General features: G+C 37.7%; 4 protein-coding genes across 6 annotated transcripts; 2 read left to right on the top strand and 2 right to left on the bottom strand.

Moving 5' to 3' along the window:
• Positions 1-449: 449 nt before the first annotated feature.
• Positions 450-1,706, top strand: LOC149680685 (uncharacterized). Its single transcript, XM_089834630.1, has one exon. It carries the CDS (start codon positions 450-452, stop codon positions 1,704-1,706), a length of 1,257 nt encoding a protein of 418 aa, XP_089690756.1.
• Positions 1,707-1,871: 165 nt separating this feature from the next.
• On the top strand, positions 1,872-5,791 carry LOC149680684 (uncharacterized). The gene is made up of 6 exons (XM_089834629.1): positions 1,872-2,997; positions 3,048-4,136; positions 4,187-4,342; positions 4,418-4,597; positions 4,695-5,134; positions 5,609-5,791. Exons 1-6 carry the CDS (start codon positions 1,872-1,874, stop codon positions 5,789-5,791), a joined length of 3,174 nt encoding a protein of 1,057 aa, XP_089690755.1.
• A 3,182-nt stretch (positions 5,792-8,973) lies between these two features.
• On the bottom strand, positions 8,974-10,201 carry LOC149680683 (uncharacterized). Its single transcript, XM_089834628.1, has 6 exons — positions 10,155-10,201; positions 9,990-10,084; positions 9,656-9,927; positions 9,442-9,591; positions 9,219-9,369; positions 8,974-9,160 (listed from the first exon to the last, which is right to left on the bottom strand). Exons 2-6 carry the CDS (start codon positions 10,076-10,078, stop codon positions 8,974-8,976), a joined length of 849 nt encoding a protein of 282 aa, XP_089690754.1. The 5' UTR covers positions 10,079-10,084; positions 10,155-10,201.
• Positions 10,202-10,303: 102 nt separating this feature from the next.
• On the bottom strand, positions 10,304-11,788 carry LOC149680682 (uncharacterized). Of its 3 annotated transcripts, none has more exons than XM_089834663.1 (5): positions 11,252-11,788; positions 10,965-11,181; positions 10,783-10,904; positions 10,494-10,710; positions 10,304-10,422 (listed from the first exon to the last, which is right to left on the bottom strand). In XM_089834663.1, the coding sequence occupies exons 4-5, from the start codon at positions 10,696-10,698 to the stop codon at positions 10,340-10,342; spliced, it is 288 nt and encodes a 95-aa protein (XP_089690789.1). In that variant the 5' UTR covers positions 10,699-10,710; positions 10,783-10,904; positions 10,965-11,181; positions 11,252-11,788; the 3' UTR covers positions 10,304-10,339. The 3 variants fall into 2 exon arrangements, 2 of the variants coding, with proteins under 2 accessions (XP_089690789.1, XP_089690788.1); XM_089834662.1 differs by lacking the exons at positions 10,304-10,422; positions 10,494-10,710 and having other exon boundaries at positions 10,780-10,904.
• Positions 11,789-21,490: the final 9,702 nt, after the last annotated feature.

Below are 21,490 nucleotides of genomic sequence, written 5' to 3'. Positions count from 1 at the left end.
AAACGGACATTACCAACGAAGTTGAGGCAGCCGAAGAGCATAATGAGAGAATTATTACTGCCAAGTCAAGGGGACAACGCGCCATACGCCGTCGAAATGGAAGTACTGCAGCATAAGTCAATACAGTCTGTGAAGAGCCAAGGGAAGGATCAGAAGTAACGACGAGAGTACACACAGTCCGGTTACCAAAACTGGAAATAAGCAAATTCGGAGGAGATTTTTGTGAGTGGCACAATTTTTGGAACCAATATCGGGTGGCGATACATGAGAACAATACCCTCACGAAGTGCGATAAGTTTACCTACCTGAAGTCGTACTTAGAAGGTTTAGCGAAGAAGTCAATATCGGGGTTATCCACATCGGACCGTAATTACGACGAAGCGATAAGAATACTTCAAAGAAGATTTGGAAGAGTAAAGCTCATAATTCAGAATCACAAGACCAACCTAATGAAGTTACCAGCAGTTAAGCGCTCCAATGACCTCGTCGCGCTGAGAGCTCTCTATGACGCTTGTGAAGTAGAAGTTCGGAGCCTGAACGGACTTGGAATTGACGTTAAAACCTTTAGTGGATTTTTATGGACTATTCTTTTTGAAAGAATTCCCAACGACGTCGCTTTAGAGTATACAAGAAGACAAGCTCTCAACAATCAAGAAAACACAGAAGAAGAAGAAAACCAGAACTTAGACACCGACGAGGACATGGATGGTCGACAATTGATGAACTTTCTTCGACTGGAAATTGAGAGTCGAGAAATGATGCATACGCTATCCAGAAGTGCCACTGATAACCAAGAAGCAAGTTTCTCCGGGATAAACAACCTTCGGAATAGAATTAAACCAAAATTCCCAGGATACCATAATCAAGGCAGAATCCCAACAGCTGCAAATTTGACCGCTGGAGTAGAACAAAGACTTTCGTGCATATACTGTGGTGATGAAACGCATAGCACATCGTCCTGTCAAGAATTGAGTTCAAAGGAGGGATCAGAGACTATCAAGGATCAAAATCGTTGCTACGTCTGCTTGAAGTTAAATCACCTAGCAAAGAATTGTCGATCAAGAATAAGATGCCGTTTTTGCCAAAGGAAACACCATTTCACCATCTGCGAATCCGAAAAATGGAAGAAGAATAATGATTACAAGAAACCAGAAAGTACCAAGACAAGTGAAAATGGACAAGAAGGTGATAAACGAGAAGAGACTTCGGTATCAACCCACATCGCATATCCGATAGAAGGTAATGCAAAAACCGTTCACTTGCAGACTGTAAGAGCTCGTCTACTTGGTGGAAGGAATCTGGAAAATTCAAGATATGTAAGATGCCTTATTGACGGAGGAGCTCAGAGAACGTTCGTGAAGGAGAAACTGTCCAGAAGTCTGGAACTTAAAATAGTTGGAGAAGAAAAGGTTCGGGTTTATGCCTTCGCAAGTCAAGCACCAGTAATTAGCACTAGAAGAATCGTGGAACTTCAGCTACAAAACACTCGCCATCCAAACAAGAAAATCACCATACAAGCTCTGGAAATACCCCATATCAGTAGCGCACCTATCTCCGTACTTGAAAACGACCTAGTGGAATATTTAACCAGTCATGGACTACAGATCACCGACGATTCCATGGAAACGGAAGAAATAGAGATCTTACTAGCATCTGACGTCATATGGAGATTGACTTCCGGAGAGACGTACCGAATAACGCCTTAATTAGTTGCAACAGAAACTCTGTTTGGATGGACAGTACAAGGCCCGACTGAAAATACGTCGCTCTTAGCCATCGTCAATAATGTTATTACCCTGAAAGCAGTCACCGCCAGCCTAGAAGAGAAGGAAATATCCGCGCAACTGACAACCTTTTGGGATTTGGATACTATGGGAATCAGGGAAGAACCACAGAAACCCGTAACGGACGACGAAACTATGAAGTACTTTGAAGACACTATAAGCAAGGTGGGAGAGCGTTATCAAGTCCGACTACCTTGGAAAGAGAACAAAGATGAACTAAAAAGCAACTACTATAAAGCTGAACGTCGCACACTTCAATTGGTGAAGAAATTTCAAGTTGACAAGAGCCTCTACAACCAATATAAGGAAGTCGTACTTTACCAACTAAGTGAAGGAATAATTGAAGAAGTGCACACCTCGGAGAAGAATGACAATTTGAAATTCTACTTACCTCATCAGCCAGTTACGGGAAGTGAAAGGAAAACCACTAAACTACGCGTGGTTCATGATGGATCGTCCTCGGAACGCAACTCACCTTCCCTAAATGAATGCCTTGCCACAGGACCAAATTTGAATCCGGACTTGCTTGATGTCATATTACGATTCAGATCTAACCCGATAGCCTTCATCTCAGATATTGAGAAAGCGTTTTTACAAATGTGGATCGCTCCCGAAGATAGGGATGTATTACGATTTCTATGGCCTAATGAAGATCTGGGACAAGAACTCAAAATATTGAGGATTGCACGAGTACCGTTTGGTATAACCTCAAGCCCATTCTTGCTCACCGCAACTATTCGACATCACTTACGCCAATACGAAGAGGAAATGCCTGACATTTGTAAGACGTTAATAGACCAACTATTCGTCTATGATTTCCCTTCGGGTGATTCAACAGTTGAGAAAGCGTTGAAACTATCCATTGCTGCAAAAACCATCATGAACTCTGCGGGAATGAACCTCAGAAAATGGATGTCGAATTCCACGGAACTTGAAGACGAATGGAGGAAACGAGTTAAAGAAAGTCCAAACAAGACACCTGTAGTTGAAGAAAGAAACCCAGACGAAATTCAGAAAGTACTTGGATTGGGATGGAAGACGAGTCAAGATACTATACATCTCAACGTTCAGAAAATTAAGAACATAAACGTGGGGAAGAAAATAACAAAACGCCACGTACTGAAGACCGTGTCCAGTGTATTTGACCCCGTAGGGTTTTTATCACCTTTCGTCATAAGAGTCAAAATCCTATTCCAAGATCTCTGGGAAGCTGGTATTAAATGGGACGAATAATTAAGACCCGAAATAACGAAGAAATTTGAGACTGGTGCCAAGAAACAGAAGGTCTAAATACACTCGCCATTCCAAGACATTACTTCCATGGACTAACGTCTGAAGATCTTAAATATGTTACGCTACACACATTTACGGACGCCAGTGAAGGGGCGTATGCAGCAGTTGCGTACATTCGTTTCGTAACCCAAACTGGGGAAATCGGCGTAACTTTCGTAGCCTCAAAATCAAGAGTCGCACCTTTAAAGAAATTAAGCTTACCAAGGCTGGAATTGATGGGTGCTTTACTGGGAGCAAGACTAGCTGGATATTTGAAGAAGAGGCTCAGAATACAAATCCATGAATCCAAACTCTGGTCGGATTCCATGATATCACTACATTGGATAAAAAGCACGTCTAGACAATGGAAACCGTTCGTGTCCAACCGGGTTTCTGAAATACAAACTCTTTCTGAACCTATGTCTTGGGGCTACGTAAAAGGAACGTATAATCCGGCAGATATGCCCACCAGAGGAAGACATGCTGAAGACTTAATGCAGAACCAAACATGGTGGGAAGGGCCTTCTTGGCTCAAACTAGAAGAATCACTTTGGCCAAAATCAAGATTTGAACCACCTAAAACAGAAGAACTACAACTAGAGAAAAGGAATGGAAAGGGAGAAATCACCTTAACTAACTTCGTAACAACCGGAAAACCGCCAGTAATCGATCTAAGTCGTTTCAGAAAGTACCTTAAAGCAAACCGCATCGTATCCTGGATATTGAGATTCCTACACAACTGTCAACAACCAGAGCGTAAAAAACAAGGACCACTATCAGAGGAAGAAATCCATCTGGGAAAGATCCTCCTAATAAGAGAGTCACAAGAACACTCTTATCCAGACGAACTTCAGAGTCTACGAAACCAGAGGGATGTCCCAAAAAACTCGCAGATAGAAAATCTTGACCCTCAACTTGACGAAAACGGATTACTTTTCGTTAAAGGACGGTTAGAAAACAGCGAATTCACGTATCGCGAGAAACATCCATGGATAATTTCCGGTAAAAGTCGTTTAGCGGAACTTGTAGTCGCGCATCACCACGGTCATATAACATGGGACATTCCGGTCTTAACGAAACGTTAGCTTCTATTAGAGAAGAGTTTTGGATTACGCGCGCGCGCCAGACAGTAAAAACCATTATCGGAAATTGCGGGAAATGTAAACGGTTTAGAGTAAAAGCCGCTCAACAAACTATCGCGCCATTATCGTCAGATCGCTTGAACTTCGGGCAACCGTTTACCATTACCGGTATAGATTTCGGAGGTCCATTGTATGTACGGAACGGTAAAAAGTCAACGGTTAAATGTTATATTGCGCTCATGAATTGCGCGAACACGCGTGCGATATATCTTGAATTAGTAACCGACCTGTCCACGGAAAAATTCCTTATGGCATTCAGGAGATTTATCTCGAGACGCGGCGTCCCAGAAGTAATTTATTCGGACAATGCTCGAACTTTTAAGCGCGCTGAACAAGACCTCAAAGACATTTTTAACAATCTTAAACAACCCGAAGTAGCTAATTTCTTTTCCTCGAAAGGTATTTCCTGGAAATACATAGTGGAACATGCCGCCTGGTGGGGGGGGGGGTTATTGGGAGAGACTTATTCAATCAACCAAGAAAATTCTACGGAAAGTAATTGGGAAAGCTTCTCTGTCCTATGATGAGCTGGAGACTGTCCTTATCGAGTCCGAAGCGATCCTCAACAGTAGACCTTTAACCTTCACCTACAACAGCGTCGACGAACCAGTTCCTCTTTCTCCAAGTCATTTCCTCTCCGGACGAAGACCAACAGCCATTCCATCAAGAAACTTCAGATCGACGGATAGACTAACCGCAGACAGACAAGAATTGAACAGGAGGTTTCAATATCGGCAAAAATTACTTTATCACATTTGGAACCGATGGAAGATTGACTATCTCCTTCAACTAAGGACTATACACTGCCAGAAACAACCCAGAACGGTGACTCATCTGAAGGAAGGGGACGTAGTTTTAATTAACGAGAATAAAACTCCTAGAACTGTTTGGAAATTAGGCAAGATATCAGAAGTCTTCATAGGCAGGGATCAGAAAGTCAGATCATGTAGTTTGAAATTGGGAAATGGTATGATACTTAAAAGACCGATACAATTGTTGTATCCGTTGGAATGTTAAAATAGTGCAGTTAAGGTTAGATTTTTGCAATTCTAGTTAAATGAGTAGGAAAACTCATTTCGGCGGGCAATTTGACGTAACTTTAATTTATTTAGAGTAAAAAATAGATTAGCATAAAAAATGAGAGTTAAAAGCTTGTATAAAAAATATAGTTTTAGAACGCGAGATTAAATTACATAAAAAACCAGTGATAAATTGTTATAAAAAGGGAAGAAACCCGCTTGGAAAAAAGTTAGTAATGTGAGGAGGCTTCGTGTAATCAGTTCGAAATTGTTTTAATCAAATTAAGTTGTAGTAATTATGACCATGTATAATAATGCAAGGAAAATAAATTAAGTCGTTTTTAATTTAAAATATTCCACTGAATTCGCCTTCGATATTTGGGATTCCAAGCTCAATCGAGAAATTACCACACCTAGTTCTAGTTCCCACAATAATAAACCAGCTTTGAATATTACCTTTGAAAAGAACGTGTCTTGCGCCAAAGATGAACCTGACAACGCAGAGAAATATGACTCGCAGGAAACTATGTGCGCTAAAGAAGAAGAAAATGTTTCTAAAACAGAACCAAATTGAGAATCTGATAGTGTTTCTGGCGAAAATCCTGAAATGATGCACGAAAAAGTTACACTAGCTACATGTATCGTTCCTGAAGTCGAAATAGCTTTTACGTCGCAAGGCATTGGCCAAATATATAATTGGATTCGCTTTATAAAGAAGTTCAATACTTATGTAGGAAATAAACTAGTCGATGGAAAGGTATCTAAGATAATTGTTCTAAAGTGCTTTCATTGCAATTTGCAAAGAACTTAAATAAGGATGCAAACTGTTCAAATTTCAACGTGACATAATAGTTAGTTAAAGCTTCCTGAAAAGAACCAGTAAAGCTCAAAATTTAATCTTTAATTTGACTCTTTGAAGACTCAACATGAAGCTCTGAAGTACGATAAGGAAAAACAAGCACCGACACCGAGAATTGATACTTTTTTATCAACATAAAGAAAACGGAAAAGATAGATATAAATTGTCCAAGACAAAATATGTTCAAAACGTTTTTGGTAGACGTGGGTGCGGCGGTTGGCCAACCTCTTTGTTTCACGGATGGAACAGCTTTCCAGTGCTTCATGAATTACTTCCTCCCAGATGTAAATGTGCAGTCATGTTTCACAGTTGGTCGAGATATATCTAAATATTACACAGAAGCTATTGTCCCTCAAATAAACCAGAAACTGTAAAACCTACCAAGGAAAACAATTCATATTATGATGGATATCTGAACAAGTCGAACTGGGAATTTGATGCTAGTGTGTATCAAATGAGTGGATAGTACAATCTTTTACTCTAAATTTGCCCATTTTCCTTCCCGACATACGAGGGAAGCGATAGCGAAAAATGTTATTGAAGCTGTTAATGAAAGAAGATTGGAGAGTTACCAGGTAAAAAGCTTAAAAATATGTGCAATATATGTGGGATAAAACGATTTTATTCGTAGATTGGCATTATGACATCTGATAATGCCTCAAACGTGACAAAAGAGTGCAATATGATAAACATTTTTGACGATCTGAAAGTGGCTGAGGTTCTTGAAGAACAGAAACATGCTGAAGAAATGGTTTCTGATGACGATGAACTCAACATTTTGAACGTAGGAGACGCTAGCGATTACTTGGATTACGAACATTCAGGCACGTTAATGAACTCAATAAGTTAATAATAGTTGTGAATTGGTGATCAGAAAAATATTAAAAATTATTCTAAATTTTAGATGTTCAAGTCCAAGAAGCCACGGAACATCTCATGATACATGTAGGAGCGTCAAAACTTGAGCGATTGTGTTTTTTAGCCCGCACTATCCAACTATGTGTAAATGCGGCATTAGAAGCTGACGAAGGTTCAAAGAAAATTATAAAATATTGCAACACTGTACTAGTGTTTTTCCGGAAAATATACACTTAAAAACGCCATTTTACCAGCACCAACTCGATGGGATGGTGTTACGAACTAGAACAACTTCGGAATGTAAGTTACATCAGTGTCAAATTTTGTAAAACTTATAGAATCATCATTATCTTTCCTTAATCGCAGAGCACATTCTTCTTTCACGTTCAGCAAGTCCTCCTCGAGGCTTCTTCTGTAGGTGAATCTATACAGCCACCAACATATTTCACCTTGACGAAAATCCGTGACCTATTGGCCATTCCAAAACCTATTCAACTTGCAACTTCTATTTTGCAAGGAAATTATCCAACCTCCAATTTTGTTATTATGAGGATTTTGCGAGCTTTCGAAGCAGTGTATTTAGTACCATGCACAACTAGCTTCCCAGAATTAAAAGACTTCTTACTTCATGAGAAGCCCCATCATATCGAACAAAAACTTCGTGATGGCCTCTATTTTAGATCCAAATCAAAAACTGAGAATATTCAATGGTATGCTTATAAACGAACTTGATCGGGTGCAATTTCAATAAATGTCTATTTTGAATGTGACAGATAATTCTACAAAACCGATGTGGAAAGATGAATACAACTTTTGTACAATAGACGAAAAATAGGCAATTGATATAATGGCAAAAGAGTACTTATCATTTAAGGAAGCAAGTGAAGCAACTAATGAAGAAGCCATAAAACTTTCATGAGCGCTTCTTCGAGGGATAAGAATGATTTCGAATACAGCTATGACTAAAAGTAATTAGATGAACAGGTTTCCTTAAAAAACCTAAACCTTACTTGGGAGGCATGTATAAATAATGTAATTTTATGAACTAATTTTTATTAAACACATATTGCTGTAGATAAACCTCCTCTTGACCAAAATTTTTTGAGCTGACATATATTTAATTTTTTTAAGGATACACATATATATATTTTTTTGGGTTAAACGAGACATATATTTAATATTTTTTTAAGGTTTTAGGAATTTTTTTAAGGCAACATATACTTTTAAAGAAAAAAAAAGAAAGAAATAAACATTTTTAAATAAGGACGTCCCCTTCTTCCATAAGGTCTTCGCCAATAGCCGTAATATCCCCTCCAATATGGGTCCGGCTGAATACCACGGCCGCGGCTTCTACTGGGCAGACATGGGCGAACCCCCAGCCTCTCCTACTCCTCAAATTGTTTTAGCAGGGACCGAGCAGCTCACTCCAACTCGTTTTCCATAGTAGGCCTTTCCAGTAAACCTCGCTCCTTTCCCAAACAAAACATCATAGTAACATTTCACTCCTCTCACTATTATCTCGTAGTTTTAATAAACCTCCTCTCATCTCAATTAAGATAGAAATTAAAATGTTTCTCTCCTCTCACTGCACATTTTCTTTTGTAGTTTTATTAAACCTCCTCTCATCTCAATTAAGATAAAATTAAAATTTTTTCACTCCTCTCACTACTCATTTTTCTCGTAGTTTTATTGAACCTCATCTCGCCTCTTATTATGTAAAATCTTTTCCAAGACTTAATCCACTCATCTCTCTCAATCTAAAATATTTTTCAGATATGAAAACTACTCCGGTACTTTCAGAGCTTCACCTACACCTAGCACTGAAGTTTCTAACTTTTTCCGTGTCACTCTTCCATTAGCAACAATTCATCCATCAAAACTTTCCAAAAAAATATGAGACATTATTTTTATAGTAAATTTTTTATTTGAAAAGGTAGACTAGATCATTCACAAGACTAGACATGTTTATTTGTACTTTAAGTATCACCAAAAGTAACATATTATTATGTTACTTATGCTATCACATTAGTGCATTTCCATTAGGGAATATTGTTTTTCATAGTCATTGCAACTCTATACTCTCTATAGAGAATTAATCTTTCAAGTTGCACTGGAGTTAATCGGCCATGTCGCGCCCGCTTTAATGCCCCAGCTACACTAAAAATCCTTTCAACGTCGCCAGATGAAGCGGGAATAGACAACACAACTTTTGCAACTTTAGCTAATCTGCATTAAAATTATAAAAATCAGTCTCTTTAGAGTTAGATAGGATTAAAGGTGTTACCTTGGGAATTTTTTTTCATTTGAAGACCAATATTTCAGTGGGTCCTCAGTTGAGTAGGGTTCCGCTAAATACATGTTTATTTCTGAGATTTCATGTGAAGAGCTTGGCCCACGTTTTGATGGGACCATGCTTTCTAGGAACCCAAAGAAGCCTGCGTAATATAGTGTTGAACCATCAAAAACAAGGTGAAAGATAGGTCAGAAAAATATTCCAGCACAATTACCTGTTGGTGCTTCATTTTGTGCAACTGTTAAATTATTATTTTCATGAGATAAAACATCGCAATGTTCTGGGGCATATGTAGAGAGTAAATTTTCTAAGGCTTGTCTAGCTTTTTCAACTGAAGCTAGTCCAATTTTTTTCGCTTGGTCACCTGCAATATTGGTTATTTTTAAATGAAAACTTGAAACATTTGGCTGAAATACCTTGTTGTGTACCTTCAAATAGAGCAAGTTTAAGCCTGGGATTTAAAATAGTAGCTGCTAGAAATGATTCTTCATGAAATAATTCTTGAAGGCGTTTCTTCATACTCTCTAAGAGCCCATATTTCAAACCAGTATACTGACAGGGTTTTGACTTAATTAGCTCGTGATAAACAAACATAACTGCAGAAATGGCGACAGCTGAAGTTGAATATTTAGCGCCTTGAACTATATTTGTTGCTTGTTCAATTGGTTTCAAAAGCTTAATCAAATTTGAAATATCTAGCCTAAAGATAGAGTAATGATTAAAGTATAAATTCTGTTAAATTTAAAACATGTCTTATTGTACTTCATTGACGTTGGAGGCAATGCGAAATCAAGTTTCTTGCGTTCTTCATTAGCTGCTTTCAAAAGTACTTGTTGAACTTGGTAAAACATTTTATCCTAAAGTAGAAGTGAATAACTGAATACTCAAATCTAATAACCTGGAAATTTTGATGATATTCAAATTAACCTCGTTAAGTCTTTCCAGCGCATGGAATGTCGAGTTCCAACGTGTCACATTAGCAATGCGTAAATCCTTTCCGGTTAATTTCTTTATTTTCCCAGAATAATGATTGGACTTTCGGATAAATCGGATTATTTTATTGCAATGCTCTATCACGGACGCTGCTTTTTCATCAAGTTTTAAGCCATCATTCACAACCAGCTGAAGGTGTGAGCCGCACATCTCACTCGGTCCCAGTTCATTAAAATTTCCGCAATATCCTTTTCGGAGAGAGCTAACATATTCATTGTATAAGAATTTCAAATTTATTCTCCATTTCCTGCAGGATAATTACGCAAATCGTACCTTCCTGTTCATTGAGAAGAATGTGCTCATCATCATTTTCAATCAATTCACTATCAGAAAAATCAATTTCATTTTCATGCTCGTCCGAGTTGCTTGTATTGTCAATTTTGTCACTTCGAATTGCTGGAGCCATTGGGGTCCAGTCAACAACAATTCGTTGAACTACATCAAAAGCAGCCGTTATATTGGAAGCATTGTCTGCCATGACCTTTCCAATCTAAGTAAAAGGAAGGATTAGCGAAACTTTAAAAAGTTCTATATTCATGACATGGTACCGCATCGAGTATACCAGCAAGGGATCAATGTTTAATTCTCGTAGAGCTTCGACAACTTTTTCTCTAATATTTTCTCCTGTGTGTTTTTCTCCAAAATATTTAAAGGCAATTGTCTTTTATATTAAATCCCAGTTATCTATGAAAGGTAGAAAATTAAATACTTGTTTCAATATATTAAGTATGTATAAATATATACCAGATAAAAAGTGTGCTTTAATTCCAATAATTCCTTCTCTTGATCTAGAGGTCCAGAGATGGATGCAAAGCACATTGATCGATAGAACCCAAACTTAGTTTTAGGGAGGGAATTACTACTGTATCGATTGATTTTTTCAAATCACTACATATTGTCTGCCTTGATAATGTTTTGTTTTCTGGATTCAACTCGTGCATAAATTCCTTAAATCCGGGAGCTGCAGGAAATTAGAACAAAAATTGGAAAAGTATAATTTTAACATTAGAATACTGATTGTAAACACTTACAGTCCGGCAAGCTCAATGGCAATCCATCTCTACATATGTAGTTCAAAACAGCTTGTCTATATTTTTTCTGTATCCAAGTAGAATCGCTGGTGGAAGCTCCTTTTATATTGACAGACGTTGAACCAGTGTATTTAAAGCCAAGGTCAAAGAGAGTTCTTGGTGCAGACTGAGTACATACGAGAATTTTCCCACATTCTCCGCTAACTTTCATTTTAGATAACTCGATGTTATGAAGTGTCTAAGAGGTTGACAGTAAGTTTAAAAATGTTATTGTAAAAGTAAAAGAGAATAGCACTCACTTTTAGATGTCGTTCAAAGTTGTATATTGAATTTCCTACATTTCGCTTAATGCATTTATCCCAAAAAACGCATTTCAAAACCAATTGTAGATATGAAACTGGTTGGTTCATAGAACGTATGTCCTTCGTAAGTATAAAAGTTTTTCAGACGCATTCCCGCAGTCGAAAGTTCAAAACAGAAACCGCTATTTTTCTTTATTTGCTGAGTTTTTTGTTCAGTCTTTTCATCATCACGATCCGCTTTCGTTTCATTACTACCATCATAATCCGATTTCATTTCCTCACTATCCATGCCTAAACTTTTCAACAAGTCTCCCTAAAATAGCAACTTAACTCTCCCACTTCGTTTCATCTATTGAATCTAGTTTGCCAGGGTTTCTTACACTACAAGCCTAGCAACGCTCCTCGAACATTCTCGAAGTTTTGGTTCAGCCAATAAGCATTCGTATTTCACTAGACCGATTCAGACAAGCAAAGGGAACCCAGACAGTCACGTGACTATGTCAGCTGTCAGTTTAGTTTCTCTATTTACCTTCCTACCTCCTACTCCCCTAGTCGCCCTAACCCCCATCGAGATACAGTGGAAAGTTTTTTATTATCACCCCACTCCAAAGGCGAGAAGGAGAGAATCCCCTCTCCCAAAATATTTTTCGAATTACTCACCTCTCACACTCACGAGTCATTGTGAAACGCATGGTTTTCAAATTCACCCCCTTTTACACCCCTCTTACACCGCCCGTAAAAACTCTTTTAATATAGGTTTTTCGAGTAGGCAAAGAGGTTCACTCCAATGTTTCATGATATTATAACGTTGCACTCATTTTCTTGCCTAATTTTTTGTTAAAGGCCTACCACTCCCACTCACAATAGCATAATTTTTGATTATCTCCTCTCAAAACGCTCATTTCACTCCAAAAGGAGAGTAGAGCGCCCATGTCTGCTACTGGGTCCGGCCAACCCTCTATGTCCCATGTGAACAGTCTCTTCAAATAGTTAACTTAAAAGTTATATTCCACTAATTGCAAGGAGTTAGTTTTTTTGCGTGAGATTATCCCCCTTTGGTCATCCGAAATAATAATGCATTCTGCCCATTTCATTCTCCCTTCAAAATGAGTTAAACACGATTATAGAATTCGAGACGAACTAACTACTTCTGTTCCTTCTATTTTTTCGATTGCTCTTTGTGGCCTTTTCGAGCTCAGTCAATAGCTGCGGACCGAACAGATTCGAGTTTCTAGGAAGGTCGCACTTTCCCATCAATTCTTTTGTCTTTGGAAAGAAAGTGTAAACATTGTGCCGACGACGCTCTTCGAGCACTTTCATGTGCTCGAAGACGAGACTTTTTGTTGTTTCTAGAGCTGTCTTAATTTCGGCAAAAAAATTACGCAGTTTCAGAAGCTGATCAAAAAGATGTAAAGCCCTACAGATTCGAGTGATATGCTCAACCATACAGGTTGGCCGAATGCAGGGGGAAACCTGAAGCTCACCATTATGGCTGCCAAACCGAAGTAAGAGCCTGGAGGGTTTGACGCCATATCGGAATTGAGGGAACATAGTTCAATCTCATATGAATAGTATAATAATAAATATTCCGACTAAAAACGAAGACGTTTCGCTGTCGCACTTTTTGTTATTTATTTGAAGGGATAGTTACAGCGGATTCTGAAAGGCACTGTTACCTCAGAACAAAACACAGACTTTATGCATCGCTTTCATTGACTAAATCGCGACTTTAGCCTGAACTAAATGACTAGGAGAAAATCCAGTGCTGAGTAATAGCCCATTTAAATTCTCTTCTTTATTTTAACTCTCAATTACGGGCTCTTCCTCAATCAATATCACGAGCCACTCAGTTTGAAATACCATGACGTCAATAGTGACGGTTTCTACACATTCTCCCTTCAATTCAAGCACTAAGACCCAGAAAATGTCCTCTTAAAGATTCCCAGTAGAAGATATCTATGCATTCCAGCCCCTGGTAATAACCATATTGTTCCAAAATTGACTGCCAGCCGAAACATTTTTTTTATTATTATTATCAGGAGTTCATAATAACCCCTCTTCGGGGGGAAGTATGAAACTGGCCATAGAGCTAATGGTAAAAATCGCGAACAACAAGATTCTGTCGTTGCGCATAGAAAGGATTAGCCTGTTTATGGACATACAACCTTACCATGGAACTAACTAACGCTAGGGACGGTCCGCAAGCGTGAATATCTGAGAAATGTACGGTGACAACACACCCTATCGACCATTTGGTGCGAACCGGAAAAGTGATTCAATTTTTAAAGGGGGGGGGTAGCAAAAAGCCTTAAAAGGATTCTGCTATATTTCCAATTGAGACTGGCTTAGGCTCAGTTTGGGTCTATTTATTTTAGTTTACCATCGCGTTTCTTGCCGCATGGAACCAAAGGTCTATGAAACTAAACAATGTTTAACGCGAACACATACGAAACGCTAGGAATTTTAGCTCCCACAAAAAACAAAAGGGAGATAACTGATAATGAAATCAGTTTTTCAGGTTTGTTTACCTTTGTATACATTCTCTTCTTTTCTGTAGTTTGTATGGAACCAACTCTAGCAGCTGTTAGTTCCATTCAAGATTATAATTAAGTTAAATTAACTAAAATTAATTTTTTCCATGTCAAATGCTGACATAGCAGATGAGGATGACGACTACGCTAGATTTGGGAATTTAAACTATGCGGAAGATGATGAAGGTGCAATTGAATTATTGGACGTTACAAATAAGGATACTACAAATGAAGTGTATGTATCTTTCTTAAGGATTAATGTCAGCTTAAATCTATATGTATTTGTTTTCAGTTGGAAGAAATACAAATTATATGAAAAAAACGAACAGAAGATCACTATTTAATAACATGTAAGTAAAGGTTACAAGAGTTTTCACTAAAGGAGCTTTTACGTTCCCCCAGTGTTGCCAGCACAATAGTGAGGCACTTTCAATCTTGCCAGCACAATAGTGAGGCACTTTCAATCATGAAACTAACTAACGCGTTAGTTAGTTCCATGTTTCAATCAAAGAAAAAGTCTAATAGTTACAGACAAATTCAGTATTTCAGATAACTGACTCACTGGAAATCTGACAACACTGTAGTGAAGTTAAAGCTAAGACAGAGTGTAGGAAATTTTTCTAACCCATTTTTGTTGTATTACAGTAGATGATTACAATGAAAAGTTTCATTTAATTTGGAATACTGCATAGAAAAATTTGAAATCCTTTCAAGATCAATTGCCTTCGACAGCAATAAAAAATTTAGCTTTGGATTGGGTACTGAAAATCAGTGCGGTTGAATCTACATTTTACATGAACATAAAATTTCATTTTCAAGAATTATTTACAAAAACCAAAACTGACGAGATATACACTAGGTTCAAAAAGTTACATGATACAAATGTGCGGCCTCAGTTTTATTTGGGAAGTGAAGATGTTAGTATTTTAACATTATTTAATGTAATATGATTAATTTAAAACTGAACCATGTATTTGAATTTATAGGACAATTGTGAACTTACGATTGGGGAAAAAGAGGCAGTGACGTCTAATTTTATGGATTTTGTCTACCAAGCTGGAAGATTATTAAACAAGGAAACTAATACAAGCACTACCTCATCTGGCTCTCCATCAAAAGGCAGTGTTACAGCCTTGTATTTCGTTACTGGAGTGATAATTAACAAACAAGTCAAAAAAAAGGATGATCGAAACCGCTAAAGTGAAAATTGGGAGGATAATTGGAGAAGTAATGCAGGAAAGAATGATTGAAAACGTTCGTAAAGAATGGCGGGAATGGGTTGATAAACAAAACCGAAAAAACCTCAAATACGCTACAGAAGAAGCATTTGAAATATTTCAGCATATGAACCAAATTATAGAGCTTTTACAATGACTCATTCGTAGAGGATAAGGGCAACTTAGCATACGATGCTGTAGTTGAAGATGAAATTTTTCAAGCAAAATGGGCAGGCATATGTGAACAGGCAGGAGTAAATGTTAAGGAGGCAAAAGGAATTTTGAGCCTTATCGCCAAGACCTTTATCAACACCATTGGAAATGGGCATACCAATGCCTTGAAAAATCAGCGTAAAGCTGAAGTGAGAAAAAAGAGATTGGACACAAAAGCCCGAACTCAAGAAAAATTAAAATCTAAATTGACAAATAAAGCCAAATCAGACGTAAAATATGAAGTTTATAAAAAACATAGCATTGTGATTTAACATTAATACAGTATTAATTAATACATTGTTATAGTAAGCTACTGTGAATATTTTTTAAGTGCAAGTCAATAAAATAATTGCAGGGTTCGTAGCAACCCTCAATTGTGATACTTTTTAAAATGAATCATCAGGGAACGCCTCACTTTCTTCAGTGTTTGCCCTATTCATTGATTTGAGAATTAATTTTCCTTCTTTTAGCGTTTGTAGTGTTTGGGAACTTCTTGAGAATTGATACAAGTTAGGGCTTCGTCCTGCTTTGCACAATTGCCGAACCTTGCTGAACATTTGCTCCAGTGGGTCTTGATTCAAGTGTGCCGTTAAAACAAACTGAGCTCCTTTTTCAAGTAGCAGTGGAACTATTTCCAAAACACATTTAGCTATTGAACAAAAAAAAGGGAGGGGGGGGGTTAATCACTTTAACCATTTATTTTACCAACAGTTTTATCTTACTTGTTTGACGCAGTCCAGATAGAGTTTCTTGTGTTAGTAGCATTTTCTTCTTTATTGCCCTACTGGCTTCTTGACTTTCTACATACTCTTCCCATTCATCAAGGTAGGGGAGAAAAGTGTATTTTAACCATTCCAATCTCGTGTCAGTAACGTCTCTGAAAGGATTGAGGTTTGGATTGCTGACACGATAACCCTTTAAGAGATGCCCTACATTCATTATGTCGAACCACTTATTAAATGTTTCAACAAATCGAACAGTCTCGGTGTATTGGCCAGGAAACTCCACCTTTATGGCATTTTCAACTGATTGACTGAGTACTTGCGTAGCTAGTTTGACTTTCATTCGATTCTCCAAATTGATATGATCAGAGGTCAGTTTATGCAATTTTCGCAAGTTGGTTGACTTTTCTATGTCTCTTTTGTAAACTGCGCTTATTGTATTCCACGTTATTGTTTCTCCATGAATTTGTAGCAAGCGATATTTACAAGTTTCTGTACTATTAGCGAGACAATTTCGGGTGGTCTTTATTAAATGTGGTACATCGCAAATAAAATAAAGTGGCGTTTTATCCGAGCTGTAAGGATTATCTCGCTTGTATCCACCGTCTCCTGTATTCATCTTAAAACATTTGCGGTTTGTTGCTGCGCGGCCTCCTACTACAGCAAGAATTTTGAATCCACAAGCCTCTACTTTTGAAAAAGCTTCAAAAATTAAAGAGTCTAGTGTTTCAGCTGTGAGTGACGCTGTCCCAAAGTGCGCGAATGAATATTTAAATCCAGTTGTCAGGCCTCTGATCATGAACTGCAGCGCGTGAGTGGCGATAGGCTTTTCTTTGTATGTTTTATTTCTAATTTGTTCAATTTTTTCATTGTAGTTATTTAATCGTGTGTAGCCAATAATGTTCCCAGTTTCCACTGTATACACCAGGTCTTCTTCAATTTCAATTTCGTCTAATAGGAGCGCAAAATGCTCTGGCTCAATCTGTGATTGAGCTGTTTTCTTCACTTTATTGAATTCATTTTGCATTTTAATAAATTGGTTTCTATGAAATCCTGAGCTCGTTCCAATGTTTGCAGAATGACGTTTTAGTGTTGATTTTGAAGGCAACTGCAATATTTTTGACTTTTGTAAGACATCATACAAAGCCCCTGACTTTCCATGCATATAGAGGCACCATTGAACTATAACTGGGTGCCACCTAATTCTGTTTGCGTGCTTGTTTTGGAGCATTTTCAACTGTATTTTTAAGAACAGGGCTGGGAAATCTATCTTATTATCAATATCCGATTTAACCTTCTTTGCCAAAATATCCATCAGTTCTTCATGATCATCATCCTCCAGGTCTTTTCCCTCCTTCTTGATTTCTTTTTGAAGTCTTTTCTCTAGACGTTTCGCTTTAGTTTTAAGCATAGGTTCCCTTTTTTTTGCTATTTCTGAGGTTTTCAAAAAGTAAACTTTTACTTAAGTTTTTGAAATGAGAAATGTTAGACACAGCTTTTTTTCTTTCTTTGTACAATATATTGCGAAAACTAGCCCTCTGTTTGATGCAGTAAAAACAGCGTAGCTTTACATTACTAGCCGGAATTAGTAAACAACACTTTTGACTATGGACTGCCATTAAACTCGAATCTTGAAAACCAGTCTTAAGCTGATGGTTTGAACATATTTTCACGTAATCTTTATCAGGATTCCCTTTGCAAACCTGAAAATTATCCTTTAAATTTTTGAGACATTGTTCTAACGAATTTTGATTATCAATTTGTTGAGGTAATTTACTCAAAATGGAGCTTTCTGTGATGGATTTGCCTAATATTTCAAAGCTTGCTTTGAAGGATTCATCAATAACTATGCACATGACAACATGTCCAACTTCTTCATCTACCATTCTAACTTTCAAACAGCTATCTAGAAAAGTTAATGACTAAGGGGAGGAACACACGCTGAAGATATTTTCTAAGTCTCTAGTCGAGACATTGTCGTCGTAACCTTCCTTTTGATAAGAAGATGCGATTACATCTTTTGCAGTTGAGTTGTCACCTGTTGATTGAATGCCAGCTTCCGTTATTTGAGCTTGAATATCCATCAATTGAGTTAGTGGAGCTTGAATATCCCTCAATTGAGTTGGTGGAGCTTGAATATGTGTCCCTGGGGATGCATCATCGTTGGCTTCGATATTAAGATCATCCAACAATTCGACATCTGGAGGTGGAGCAATCCCAATTGGTTTAAGGATTGAAACATACTCCTGAATCAAGGTCTGTAAATGCGCAAAAAAATTGCACTATTAGGTTGGCTCGTACAGACCCCAAAAAATCTCGGTTTTTCGGAGCTAGGCGCGAGAGGTAGAAATATCTCAAACATACGAAACAAGGCGACGCGTACCGCTTGTGATGAAAGTGGGGAGAGAGAAATCTTTCGCTAAACGGTTAACGGTTCCTGGCCGATACTTTTGGGCGCGAAACGGCAAATATCCTCCGGGAGATCTAGAGTCCGAGGCTCCGACAACATACTTCGGGAGTCGGGTGAGTGAGTCACGGCCCTGGTCGGTAAAAGTTGTTCCGGGTAAATATACACGAGAATCTCAAGTAAATAATATAATAGTTATTTAAGACTACCATTAATTTTATTTTTGGCTTTGAAGCTAACGGCCAGCGATTTTGTTTTGACTATAATTTGTCACGTATTAAAATATCCGGAAAGCCTCGGCTTCGGCACAGGTCGATTCAGCTTGTCAAGTTTCACGAGAAAGAATAATTATAATCTTAATAATAATCAATTATAATTATTATAATCAATAATATTATAATAACTAGAATAGTTATTGTTATTTTGTACCATGTGCAGGCACCTGAAATAAAACTTGTCTGTGAAATAAATGGATTTTATGAAATTTACTGTGCCTATATTTATATTTATTTTTACTCTTATAAACACATTAACCGATCAACTAAAATTCATAATTAAACAAGTTGGGAAAACCAAAATATTACCTCTCCGAGTCAAGAGGTCTACTACTACAAACTTATTTTCCTAGACATGGAATTATTTCACTTTTTTGAAGTTTATTTTACATCCAATAAGGATAAATCTTGGACACATGGAAATCAGTCAATGGGGAAAAGAACAGAAAATGAAGTTTACGCTTCAGCTGTTTACCCTATATTCTGATAGCTACATTCACAATTGGTTTGCAGTGTAAACACTATCGTCTCGTCTCACCTCAACAATATGCTTAGTTTGCCAACATGAATTTTAACGTTAAATAACACCAAAGCTAAATTAGCTAGACGCAATAATAGTCAATGCGCACCATAAAGAGAATAAAAAGCCTGTAGCTACTACCCGTTTACCATTAGCCCTTTTACTATTTTAATTGCCACCACGATCTTTTCTTCTATTATAAAATCTTAACCTGATTATTTAAGAGTGTATTTAACTTTCGGCTCACTTTGAACCATTGTTGTCTCTCCATTTCAGACACGAAAATCAAAGCCCAAAATTTGCTTCACCTCAGGCCTCAATTATTTACTCTTTGTTTCACTAAGCCTATTGCGGATTAAACTTGATATACCCGCCGGAGTCTAGGTCTTAGTTTTCTTCATGAAATCACTAAACCAAGGATTATTCTATATACAGATGTAGTATAGCTTAAGAAATATATAAACAGCCATTTCAAATAACAATATTAAAAAAAATCTTTGGAATATCAAAATGAAACAGAGCTTTAAAGCTACAAAAGTACTAAATGCATCGTAATTACGAAAAAGATTTCCACATATTCAATTTATATTATTAACACATCAAAACAAAGCGAACTGCTAACTCGGCGCACTAGTGTGATAACGGACAGACACACACAGACAAAAAATAGACTGCTTTTTAACTCTTTCAGTGTTAATTTTGAATTGAGAAAAGAGATTATCTTAAATATTAAAATAAATATAATTAATATTTAATATTTTCTTCGTTGTTTGTTCGCCTTATTGAGCGTTACATCGTTTTAAGAAAGAATAATTAAACAACCTTGAGAGACTTGACTAACATTGACGTTTGAATTGAAGGATATGACTGTTGTTTCGCCTTATTCAAATAGGTAGTATATAAAGGATTCGAATCGCAGCTGTAGATAAGAACATCGCAATTGCGTGATCCTTGGAGGAAGACCCCTCCATTGGAAGGTTAGACGTTTCTCGTAACCCTAGCCGATCGCCGCGTATGTCTTAACCTTAAGGATGATGGTGGTGTTAGAAGCCAGGTGTACAGACTGGTGTCCATGTGGGATGGACAAAAACAAAGACCAGAAGATGGTGGTGTTAGAAGCCAGGTGTACAGACTGGTGTCCATGTGGAATGGACAAAGACGACAAGGTGGTGGTGTTTAGAAGCCAGTAAGTACAGACTGGTGTCCATGTGGAATGGACAAAGACGACAAGGTGGTGGTGTTTAGAAGCCAGTAAGTACAGACTGGCGTCCATGTGGAATGGGCGAAAGACCAGAAGATGGTGGTGTTTAGAAGCTAGTAAGTTCAGACTGGTGTCCATGTGGGGTAGACAAATGAACAGAGTTGTTAGACAGGCAATGGAGTAATAGCCTGTAAGTGGAAAACAATTTCCGGGACTGTAAATGCGGTCTGGAAATTGAATACACGTTTGCTCCGATTTGCAAACTGGGAACGCGGTCACGTGGGTGTAACAACGGACACACAGACAGACACACAGACACGTCGAAATTAGAACCTCTACGTGACATACGTCACTCGGAGAGGTAAAAATACTCGAACAAAAATTATTTCTACAACATTTACACTATAACGCTGTTTCTGAAAAGACTGGATGGCTGACAGACATACGTAAGATATTTTATAAGCCTCTCTGTGCTAGCTTTGTAAACCAACGTGCTGGTTGTCTGGAAAATCGAAAACTCGACGCGCGAAAAGCGCGTATGGGCCCCCCTTGCTCCTGAATAATACATTGAATTATATAGCAAATACTAAATAACCTTTTCATTTTAATTTAATATATTACAGTTACTTTAGCATTGTGAATTGGGTTTGGATATTGCGCAGTCGGACCATTTCCACCAACAAAATGCTTTGTGCATAAATATGTGTTTCTATTGACACGTTCCTAGTAGTCTTTCCTACCTAACCATTCTATCCATTGCTTACAAATTTCATAATTACGCTTAGGTTTAGGAAAAGGGATAAAATCTACATCTTTCATGTACTGTTTATGAGCTTGGCGATTGTCACTTC

This window comes from Phalangium opilio, unplaced genomic scaffold (assembly GCF_054372755.1).
Source record: "Phalangium opilio isolate 3A_F unplaced genomic scaffold, DU_Popi_V2 ptg000039l_2, whole genome shotgun sequence".
Classification (NCBI taxonomy): domain Eukaryota; kingdom Metazoa; phylum Arthropoda; class Arachnida; order Opiliones; family Phalangiidae; genus Phalangium; species Phalangium opilio.
The sequence above is the reverse complement of the archived record's forward strand: the minus strand, read 5'-3'. Positions and strand labels throughout refer to the sequence as shown.